Genomic DNA, 12,020 nt, shown 5'->3' with positions numbered 1-12,020 from the left:
TATATATATATATATATATATATATATATATATATATATATATATATATATATATATATATATATATATATATATATATGTATATATATATATATATATATATATATATATATATATATATATATTTTTTATAAAAAACACACGTAAAGGGAAACACTGGTGCTCCAATGTTTTCCTTTTCCCGTGTGGTTTTTTATCAAGATGTATCTTTTTCCCGTTTCCATTGTTGATCTACATTAAATATATATATATGGATATGTGTGTGTGTGTGTGTTAAAACACACTCAGATGATATAAATGTACTGAAGAAAAAAATACTCGTCTGCATACATGTTTCGGTAAATCACTCACCCTTCTCACCACACAGCTGCTACAAACTAACTGAGACATGTAATGGACCTTAAATAAACAAGGCTCCAAGAAGAGTGGTTTTCTTCAATACATTTATATCACCTGATTGTGTTGTAACACACACATACACACACACACAAACATGCCAGCGCGCACGCATACACACATGAAAGGCTATTACAGTTACCTTCAGATCACCATAATAAAATATGTGCTGAAAACTGTAATGAATAGTGAATAACTACGTCAGTGAGCCAATAAACCAATTCAAAATAGACATTCACATGACCTTAGTTTCAGGGTAATTTACTCTACAAACTGAATGTCTTGTCTCACCTGGAGGGAGGCGGCGATGGCGGAGACGACGAGGTAGAAGCCCTCGGCTGGTGAACCCTTGGGGGGCCTGAAGGGGATGAGGATGTAGTGAAGGCCCAGCAGCGGAATGAGGATAAGTGTCGCGCGGACCGCCTGTAAGTCATTGAGAACTAAGTGAGCTTTCTCATCTCGAAAGGGACCGATATGGCCAACTCAACAGCAGAATTATATTGCATTATATAATTATGGTCATGATCATGAGGCGAGGATACATGCACATCTAGCAAGTTGGTGAAGCTATTATCATACCGGAACAGTCAGAATACATGCAAGCTTTTGTGATATCTCTTTGAAATATACTCCTGAACATGATTTTCCTGAATGCAACAGTAGCAGACATCACACCTCCCTCCTGACTTACAATATTATTGATCTTGTAACTGCTCCATAAATACTTTATTTCCTATGTGTGTGTATATGAACCTGTCTTGAGTGGATAGAAACATTGGCGGCATCCTTAGTGTTGAGACATAACTAAACTACTAAGATTAAACAAAATTGTACTCCAATCTTGCCAATTGAAGTTCATAAACGAAATCCACCTCCTCTTCTCTCTTCCTCCTCATTTTTTTTAGCTTCCTTCTTCATTTCCACTTCCTCAATCTTCTCAAATTTCTTTCCAGCGTCTTCCTCTTTCTAATTCGTCGCTTTTACCTCCTCCCTTCTCCATTGTGTTCCTCCTCATCCACTTCCTTTCGTGTTAGTCATTTCCGACTTCAGTGTCCTCCTCCTTTTATTTCCCCTCCCCCTCTTCCTTTTCTTCTCCTTCAATTCCTATCCTCATGTTCCTCACCATTTCCTTCCCTTTCTTCTTCTTCCTCTTTAATTTACTATTTTTCAACTTCCGCCTTCTCCTTCTCCTTTCCCTCATTCTTGGTATCTTCGCTGTCTTTCCCCTCCTTTACTCCAACACCTTATTCATCTCCCTTCTCCCTTCTACATTGCCATCCTCCTGTTCCCTCTCTTTGTCAACACCTGCATCCTCCTTCTCCACCTCATCTTCCTGTTTCCTAAGTTCTTTTTTTTTCGTTTTCCTCCATCCCCTTCCCATCGTCTTCTCGTCCTCCCCAGCATCTTCTTCCTCCATTCCTTAAACATCTTCCCCCTACTCATCCTTCATAGCATCTTCTTCCCTCTCCTCCTCCTTCCCCCCATCTTCCTTCTCTGCCTCTCCAGCCTAAACATCTTACTACAGCTCTTCCCCCCCCCCTCCATTCATAGTGTTTGATTCTTCTTATTCCTCCTCCTCCTCCTCCTCCTCCTCCTCCTCCATTATAGCGTTTTCTTCTTCCTCCTTCTCCCTCATTATAGGTATTGGGTAGTCTTGAGTAATTTGGTTTGTGGGAGGGTCGTGTCGCCCCCGGGGAACATCTTCATTGTCTCCGCTTGTCTACTGTTCGCCACATCTTGTTGAGTCTTCTCTTTACTGTTTATGTTTACCAGAATCTGTTTCTCTGTTGGTCTCTCTAACTCTGTTTCTCTTTCATCACCTTTTTGTGTTTCTTTATCTTTCTATTTCTGTCGAATTTTTATTTTATATAGAGTAAAAGAAGGAGGATTTAATTTATAATCAAACAGAGAAATAGATAAACACAATTTGCTCGAACCAAACTTCCAAAAACACTGAATGATGAACATCTTTATGCTTTAAAATTACAATCTATAATTCTAGTTTGACACCTACGTCTCATTATGAGTTTAAATGTCATTATTTGTCACGGCTGTCGCCTCACCTTAGAGGAGGTAATAATTTAATTTCCCACGTTTTACCTGAATAAGAAATGATCTACCCTCTTGAGAAACGCTGTGCCCACCTTATCTGTCTTTCAAATATCGCAGGTGTCAGTTGTTGACCTAACTAATGGATAAGGGGGGGGGGCACCCTTCTTGTGGTGTACTGTGTGGAGAAACACTTATCCTTTGGGTGGACTGGCTATCTTAGAGGAATGTTGACCCTATTGAAAGAATAGGGTTTGGCGTTGTTGGTACTTCCATCTTGTGAATGGATTTGATGTAAGGCCACTAACATGCCTAGTGTAATGGGCGCAGTAGGCGTAGGAACACTAACAGAAGGTACAGTGGGCGTAGGAACATTAACAATGGGGGCAGTAAATATGGAAAGACTCACCTTGCGGGTGGAGTGCGTATCAGGGGCGGTGTTGACGGCTCGCAGTTTGGTGACGAGAACCCTGACGATGTTGACGAGGAAGAAGAGATTGAGGAGCATAGACAACACCACAGGTACGTTCAGGATGTAGTTGTAGTTCCCGTCTTCCATCCAACAGCTGGAATCAGAGGTAGTAGCATTAGAGGTGTTCGGAGTATTACGAAAACCATCTGTATTTGGACGTATAAGAGGCATTGACTTAAGACACGAGGATATGAGAGGCATCTTATGAGATTTGAGGCGTTTAGCATGGAACACAGGGTCTGCAAGATATCCACTATGGTATCTATTATGTATTAACAGATGTAAACGGCCTCTAGTTTGAGATAAGAGAGGCTTGTCTGAAAAATATCAGGTGTGAGAATTAAGAGGGAGCTAATTCGAGACATTGGACCCGAGAGACATCTAACTTAGGATGAGATTGAGAGTACACGGGATTACAAGAGAGGAGAGATATTAGGTAAGTAAACATGGGTGATTCTTTCTATCCGCATTCACATCTGCAACGAATTCTTACCAAACAAAAACCCGTCATTCATCACCAAATACCATCAACCACACCATTTATTTAACCTTTGCAGCTCCCTCACACATATAACCACATCAAAAACTACATTTACTGCACTCGAGCGCACACACTCTAAACATCTACAGCTACTAGTCCCACCACCAACACATTCGTCTTCCAGTCCATGACCCACCGGCATAACTGAGGAATTCCTTTACAAAGTTCCAAACTTACTAAACACTCTGTTCATCGTCGGTGCCTCTACATGCTCCGTAGATAATGGTGAAGACGGCCGGGGCACCCCAGCCCAGCATGTAGAACCACTTCATAATCCTGTCCTCGGCGACGAAGGCAACGACGAGCAGGGTGTGCAGGTAGAGGCCCTCGCAGAACATCCAGAAATAGTTGGAGACTAGGAAATAGTGGAGGAAAACGTGCAGCACCTGACACCCAACCTGCGGGATGCCATATGTTATAAGTAAGGTTCAAAACATTGCTACTGATGAGGTTGACTCTGGTATGTTCATACCCATAAAAATATTATGTTCCCTGCGAACTGGACAGTTCTCTCTTGGCATGCGCTGATATATATATATATATATATATATATATATATATATATATATATATATATATATATATATATATATATATATATATATATATATATATATATATATATACTATTGTGTGTTGACCAAAACACCGTGTGGTGACCATAACACAATATGGTGACCATAACACTGTGTGATGGTCATTACCAAAACTATTCTTTAAGCGGTTGGTAAGAGCAGTACCATAACAAGTTTAAGTCCAAATAAAGATTAAGGTTTGCGTCACACCACCAAACACCATACATATTAACAAAAAGAAATTAGATGAAAAATACCGACATTTTGTAATATTCAACAAATGAATTAGAAAATGTTTACCCAAGCAGCACAAAATTAGAAAAATTGGGAAAGGAATCACTCAACGCCTTATTTTTGTATTATATGTCTGGATAAGGCAGTGTCATTAGTTCCTCCTTGCACAATGGAGGCGAAAAACAAAGGGGAATCGAGTCTTTTATTGGTGGACAGTTTTCATCGTGGTAATGCGATGCTGCCCACTACCCGACCCGTGATCCTCTGTGATCACGCCCACAAGGCTCGATATTATCGACGGCGTCAGTTGTTGGGGTGGCGGAAAGAAAGTCTTAAAGTTGGGTCTAGAATATCGTAAGTATATAGTTGAGGCGGCGAGTACAGCCTTAAAGCTGGGCTACTCTGTATTAGTGTACACCTTCCCTAAGAGCACTGAAGAGTCAAAGTGGGTGCCATAATCATACAGCACTGAATCCTAAACCTTCACTATACGCAAAGAGGCAGCGTGGCCGGCACTGTACTCGACCACTTTCACTTCTTCAGATGTATTGTTCGGAGCCCATATACTGTACTGCTTAGTGGACTCGGAGGCGAGTACTGTGTAAGCTCGGCCGCCACACCTCATTCCAGAACAGTGTTGTTACTAGAAAAGAAAAATATCAAAAGCTGTGTTCCTCTGTGATAATGTACAACCTCTCAAACAAAGATGGTACAGCTGGAATTGTATATGACCAGGTTTTAAAGTTGAGTTATTTGTAATAGCCCCTGTTTCATCAACAGAAAGATTATATAAATGGGTTAAATACATTTGATTTATATACTGATTCATCCCCTGTAACTTTCCACTGGATATGAGGTGACATGTTTAGAGCACGTGATAAGGCGTGCCCATGGGAAACCGCGTCAAATTATGCTGAGTAAAGGCATTACTCCCCTGCCTTTCTGGCCACCTAAAGCGGGCCCCAGTCCTTCTCTTAACACTCATAGCTACAGTGATTGAGTTACGGTTGATTTACACTCTGGAATTGTATCAACAGCAGTTCCTCAATAAAAGAAGAAACAGACAATTGGGTTTTGCTACTCTAACCCAATATAATATAAATGTACCAGCCTAGTTAACTTCGACAGAAACTATAGTTAACAGGCTATAACATATTCTGTCGTGGATATATATATATATATATATATATATATATATATATATATATATATATATATATATATATATATATATATATATATATATATGCAAGTAAATCACTGTAGGTGCGCGTGATCTAGGTATATGCTGATAACCACAAGGAAAGAAGAAAACACGAAGTTCCCAAGCGCTTTCGTGTAATTCACATCTTCAGGGGTGAGTACAGACTAGTGATAGCTCTAGTTATATGGTGTTGTCGATGTTTATACTGACTGAATAAGAAATGAATCTACAGTACAGTCACACTCACTTACGAATGTTCTTGAACACTAACTCCGTAAGGTAGGGTTAGGCTAATATTAGTTAGGTTAGATTAGGTTAGGTCTAATCTCGGGAGATGGCGACCGCTCTTCCTAGGTCTCGTCCCCTATAAGGATGTGTTGTGACTGTTTGCATTATCTAAGCTTTTAAGTGAGCTGGACCTGACCTGGTGTATGGCATGAACTGGTGTATGATTCTCAAATTGGAAGACTGACTTCTTGGTAACTATGTATGTTGGACATTGTCTTGGGTACTACGAGACCGTTCACATGTTACCCCATATCACCAGACCCCTGACATGTTCCCCCACACCACCATGTCCCTGACATGTTCCCCACATCACCAGGTCCCAAACATGTTCCCCACACCACCATGTCCCTGACATGTTCATCCCACACCACCAGGCCCCTGACATGTTCCCCACACCACCAGGTCCCTGACATGTTCATCCCACACACCAGGCCCCTGACATGTTCCCCACCACCAGGTCCCAGACATGACATGTTCCCCCACATGTTCCCCCACACCACCATGTCCCTGACATGTTCCCCACATCACCAGGTCCCAAACATGTTCCCCACCACCATGTCCCTGACCATCCCACCAGGCCCCTGACATGTTCCCCACACCACCAGGTCCCTGACATGTTCATCCCACACCACCAGGCCCCTGACATGTTCCCTGTCCCTGACATGTTCATCCCACCACCAGGCCCTGACATGTTCCCCACACCACCATGTCCCTGACATGTTCATCCCACACCACCAGGCCCCTGACCCCCACCACCAGGTCCCTGACATGTTCCCCACACCACCAGGTCCCTGACATGTTCATCCCACACCACCAGGCCCTGACATGTTCCCCACACACCACCAGGTCCCAGACATGTTCCCCACACCACCATGTCCCTGACATGTTCATCCCACACCACCATGTCCCTGACATGTTCCCCACACCACCCTGACATGTTCCCCACACCATGTCCCTGACATGTTCCCCACACCCCGACATGTTCCCCTACACCACCAGGCCCCTGATGTTCCCCACACCACCAGACCAGGCCCCTGACATGTTCCCCACACCACCCCTGACATGTTCTCCCACCACCAGGCCATGTTCTCCCCTGACATGTTTCCCCACACCCCCCAACATGTTCCCCACACACCACCATGCCCTGACATGTTCATCCCACACCAAGCCCCTGACATGTTCCCCACACCACCATGTCCCTGACATGTTCCCCACACCCCCACATGTTCATCCCACACCCACCAGGCCCTGACATGTTCCCCACACCACCATGTCCCTGACATGTTCCCCACACCCACCATGTCCCTGATGTTCCCCACACCACCATGTCCCTGACATGTTCCCCCCACCAGGTCCCAGACATGTTCCCCACACCATGTCCCTGACATGTTTCATCCCACACCACCAAGGACATGTTCCCCCAGGCCCCTGACATGTTCCCCACACCACCAGGACATGTTCCCAGACATGTTCCCCACACCACCAGGCCCCAGACATGTTCCTCTACACCACCAGGCCCCTGACATGTTCCCCACACCACCATGTCCCTGACATGTTCCCCACATCACCAGGTCCCAGACATGTTCCCCACACCACCATGTCCCTGACATGTTCCTCTACACCACCAGGCCCCTGACATGCCACCAGATCCCAGACAAGTTCCTCCAACACCACCATGCCCCTAACATGCTCCTCCCACACCACCTTCAGGACCTAGAAAACATAGAGACTCACCGTGTTGCTGAAGACGACGTCAACCCTCCCAACCACACACTCGAACCAAACTAACCACATGGCGTTGTTGATAATGAAGCTTACAAACAGGTTCTTATGAATGGTCACACGAGTGCACTTCAGGGATCTGTAATGAGAATACATACAAGTATTTTTTTGTTGAACTAATTTCAAGTACAAGTACAGGTGTATGGCACAGGTACTCTTGATTATTAGGTTTTCATGTTTTATATACAGTAGACACAGCGACACCATTGCTAACTTACTACATGGGAATAGAGAACATTAGTGTATTTTATATAAATATTTTTTCATATGACATGTATTAGGTGTACATGTGCATGCATACAGATATGAAAAGGTGTAAGTATAAGCGTAACATACACACACACACACTACAGTACATGCCTGACCACCGCAGGGTCGAGACCTATTCAGGCGCTGCTCTTGCTGAGCAGCGGCCCCCCTTGGGCATGTCGGCCCATTCCTGAATTCCCTCTCCCCGACCCATCCTCACCACCGGGATATCAACATAATCAAAAGTGATAATTTCGTTTCGGAAAGAAGTGGGATCAGTGTTGAACAGTGATGAACAGTGTTTAAGTCAGTGAATTCAGCACTAGACAATACCAGTGAAAGCCGTGACCCACCACTGAGATAAGCACCCCTGTGAACCATGACCACGTGTGGTCCTTCATATCAACACCCGAAGACGAGTTACTACACCACGTGAACACCACATCACCCGATGTCTCCATGACCACGTGAGGTCCTTCATATCAACACCCGAGGACGAGTTACTGCACCACGTGAACACCACACCACCCAATGTCTCCATGACCACATGAGGTCCTTCATATCAACACCCGAGGACGAATTACTGCACCACGTAACATAAGAAAAAAAGGAGTCTGCAATAGGCCGGTTGGCCTGTGCATGGCAGCTCCTGTCGAGAGTTACTACCACTCTCTATTATCCATGAATCCATCCAGCCTCCTTTTGAAACTTTCCAGCGTTCCCGCACTTACTACAAAGTTGCTAAGCTTGTTCCACTCGTCCACCACCCTATTTGTGAACCAGTTCCTTCCTATCTCCCTCCTAAACCTAAACTTATCCAACTTAAATCAGTTGCTCCGAGTCCTATCCTGCTCGGATATTATAAGAACTTTATCTATATCCCCTTTATTGATTTCTTTCACCCACTTAAATACTTCTATCATATCTCCCCACACTCTTCGTCTTTCTAGGGAATGCAAGTTTAGTTTCTTTAACCTATCCTGATATGGAAGGTTTCTAAGTCCCGGAATCATTTTCGTCATTCTTCGCTGCACCGACTCTAGTGAATTGATATCCATTCTATAATAAGGGCACCAGAACGGAACCGCATAATCGAGGTGAGGCCTGACTAGCGCAAGATATAGTTGCAATAAGACCTCTGCACTCTTATTACTTACACTTCTAGATATAAAACCCAATACTCTGTTTGCCTTATTTCGAACATTAACACACTGTTTTCTAGGCCGTAGGTCCGGACTTACAAGTACCCCTAAGTCTCTTTCACAAGTCGACTTCTCTAAGTTGATGTTGTTAAGGCTGTATACATTGACAGTATTTGTTCTTCCAATATTAAGTACGCTGCACTTGCTGGTGTTGATTTCATTTGTCATTTTTCAGACCACCCCTGCAGTTTATTTAGATCCTCCTGAAGTGCATTTGCATCCTGTGATGAATTTATCTGCCGCCCTATTTTGGTGTCATCCGCAAACTTGCTTATGTCACTGCTGATCCCAGTATCTAGATCGTTTATGTAGATTATGAACAAGAGTGGGCCTAGGACTGACCCCTGGGGAACCCCACGCGTTACACAGCCCCACTCAGATTTAACACCATCTACGCTGACCCTCTGCGTTCTATCGGTGAGCCATGATTTTATCCAATTTAAAACTTTCCCCTCGATACCTCTGATGCGGTACTCTGTCAAATGCTTTGCTAAAGTCTAAGTAAATAACATCGTAATTTTCGTCATTATCTACCACCTCGAAGACTTTCCTAAAAAACGTCAGCGGATTTGTTAGACAAGATTTTCCCTTTGTAAACCCATGTTGAGAGTCGTAAATTAATTTGCTTTTCTCTAAATGCGATCGGATGCTATCCACTATAATTGATTCAAGAAGTTTCCCCACTACTGACGTCAAACCGATCGGCTGGTAATTTGACGCTGATGCTCTGTCTCCCTTTTTGAATATGGGTACTACATTTGCCTGTTTCCACAAGTCTGGCACAACTCCGGTGTCTAATGATTTTGTTAATAAATTTACTAGGGGTCTGCAATCTGTTCCCTATACTCTTTCAAGACTCGAGGGAAATTTTCATCCGGCCCTGGGGATTTTGTCTTCTTTAGTTTATTTATCCTCTTAAGAACATCCTCTTTTCTGATAGTGATATTCTTTAATTTCTCTTCTTCCTTTCCCCTAAATATCAGTTCCACCTCTGGAATTTCCTCGGGAATTTCTTCTGTGAAAACTGATAAGAAGTAGCTGTTCAATGCTTTGCTTATTTCTTCACTGCCATTTATCACTTCTCCCCTCCCTGACTTTAAGGGCCCAACTTTGTCCTTGACCTTTGTCCTATACCTGGAAAAATCCCTTCGGATTCGCCTTGGATTCTCTTGCTATTCTGATTTCATAGTCTCTCTCTTTGCTTTCCTGACATTTTTCTTAACATTCCTAGATAGTTCATTATACCCTATTTGTGAGCTGCTCCTCCCCTCCCCTCCCCTCCCCTTCCTTCATATCAACACCCGAGGACGAGTTACTACACCACGTGAACAACACACCACCTGATGTTTCAATGGCCAGCCCAGGCCCGAACCATCAACTATATACTATAATATCTTGTATGTTCAATTCATGTTCCTTCTTCTTTCAGTTATGAAAGCTTTTGTTAAACCACCCACCTACCCCATGTCTTTGTATGTAATAAGTCATTTTTGTCCAATGTATATTTTCAACCTTTGGGCTGCAAACTTTTTCAATAAACCGTTTATTATTATTATTTACATATATGAGTATCTTCTCTACTTTTTCTCTCCCTCCTTCCTCTTACCACTTCCTCACCTCTACCAACTGCCTTTAAGCTCTTGCATTCACTTGATTTTAAACAACAATTTTGCGCTAAAATAGAGCAAATTCCCCGCCTGAAAACATCCAATTTCAGCCTCCGATACAGCGGGTGGGCGGCGACAACCTCCTCATCGCCACCACCTCCCCGACAACGACAATGGGCGGGGGCGGGGAGGGGGGGGGGGGTAGCTCTCACTCTCGAATAAACCCAGATTTTCAAGGATTTGTATGTTAGCTTTTTTTTTATCTAATGTTACTGTTATTGTTTTCATTTTCTTAAGTTTCAGATGTTAGAATGCTTTTTTCTTAGACTTGTTTTAAAATATTTGGAGGCCCATATTGATTTATTTCTCTCAAGTTGTTTCTCAGAAAATCACCATTTTTGTCTATAACTGGAAGATATGATTGCAAAAGTTTCTGTAAAGAGACAGACAGACAGACAGACAGACAGACAGACCTCAGAGACAAACGTAAGAAAAAGACGATATGCTGTATGTAGTGTAAGGAAGAGAGAAAGAGACAGCGAGTAACAAAATCCCAGAGAGATTAATGAAAGGAAAACGCCTGAGCTTCCAGAGCTTGGTGGTGGCGACGGCGCTCAATGAAGGGAACTGACGTGAAATTATGGTGGACCATCAGTTGTAATAAACAAAGAATGTAATTTCGGCTGTACATCAAACAGCATTATCCCGGAATCGTGTTATTACTGAAGAGAATATTCTAATATCTAATACTTTACAATATTCGTCACGTGTTAGCAAATACAACTCAGGTAGGGGAAGAATGACTTACTTGAAGAAGAAGAAGATGAAGAGGGAGATACAAAGAGCAACGAGGGACATGGAATACCCGGCGATGTAGATAGTGTTGACTCCCTGATGAAGCTGTAAGGAAGGTGATCATTGTTAATTTAAAAACCATTATAGACACACGCTGGATAGACGCGTATTTGTGTATATAATTTTAACATTCATTTTACAGTTCATGATATTCACTAATATTAATTAATCTACTTCTCTATCAACAGTCAAGGAGACGGGTGATCAGTACCTCGAGGTTGGAGACGTCAATGCAGGTTGTGTAGTTGGACCAGAAGTTGTTGGTGTCGGGATGAGTGAACCACGTGCCATTCTCGTCACAGTCCTTGTGGCCGCTACCTGTGAGACAGAAGTTGAAAACCGTCGTGAATCTATCTATCTATCTATCTATCTCGGCTATCTGGTGGCAAAGATAAACCCGAACATTACACATATATACTGTAGCTATCAAGGAGTGAAGTAAAAATTAGTACATACATGGAAGTTATAATTTACCGAAATGTTATGCTTTACAATTGTTCACTTTGTTAATACATAATAATTCCTGTGTAGAGTCATAGATAACTTCCCCATTGAGTGATTGTATC

At 42.9% G+C, this 12,020-nt stretch overlaps 1 protein-coding gene across 5 annotated transcripts in view; it reads right to left on the bottom strand.

Annotated features, from left to right (window-relative positions):
* The window catches only part of LOC121853747 (calcitonin gene-related peptide type 1 receptor-like), a gene marked incomplete at its 5' end in the record, with an annotated part of 30,414 nt that extends 18,642 nt beyond the window's left edge, over positions 1 to 11,772 (bottom strand). For 4 of the 5 annotated variants that reach the window (XR_006086405.1, XM_042348088.1, XM_042348087.1 and 1 more), the window contains 6 exon segments: positions 688 to 819; positions 2,855 to 3,011; positions 3,636 to 3,856; positions 7,494 to 7,620; positions 11,408 to 11,499; positions 11,666 to 11,772. Coding sequence is in view for 4 of the 5 variants with exons in the window: in XM_042348088.1 (XP_042204022.1) it covers positions 688 to 819; positions 2,855 to 3,011; positions 3,636 to 3,856; positions 7,494 to 7,620; positions 11,408 to 11,499; positions 11,666 to 11,772 (836 nt within the window). 5 annotated transcript variants of the gene reach the window in all.
* Between the last annotated feature and the right edge of the window lie 248 nt (positions 11,773 to 12,020).

Source organism: Homarus americanus, unplaced genomic scaffold (assembly GCF_018991925.1).
Source record: "Homarus americanus isolate GMGI-L3 unplaced genomic scaffold, GMGI_Hamer_2.0 scaffold18703, whole genome shotgun sequence".
In the NCBI taxonomy this organism is placed as follows: domain Eukaryota; kingdom Metazoa; phylum Arthropoda; class Malacostraca; order Decapoda; family Nephropidae; genus Homarus; species Homarus americanus.
This window is presented reverse-complemented; position numbering and strand designations above follow the sequence as displayed.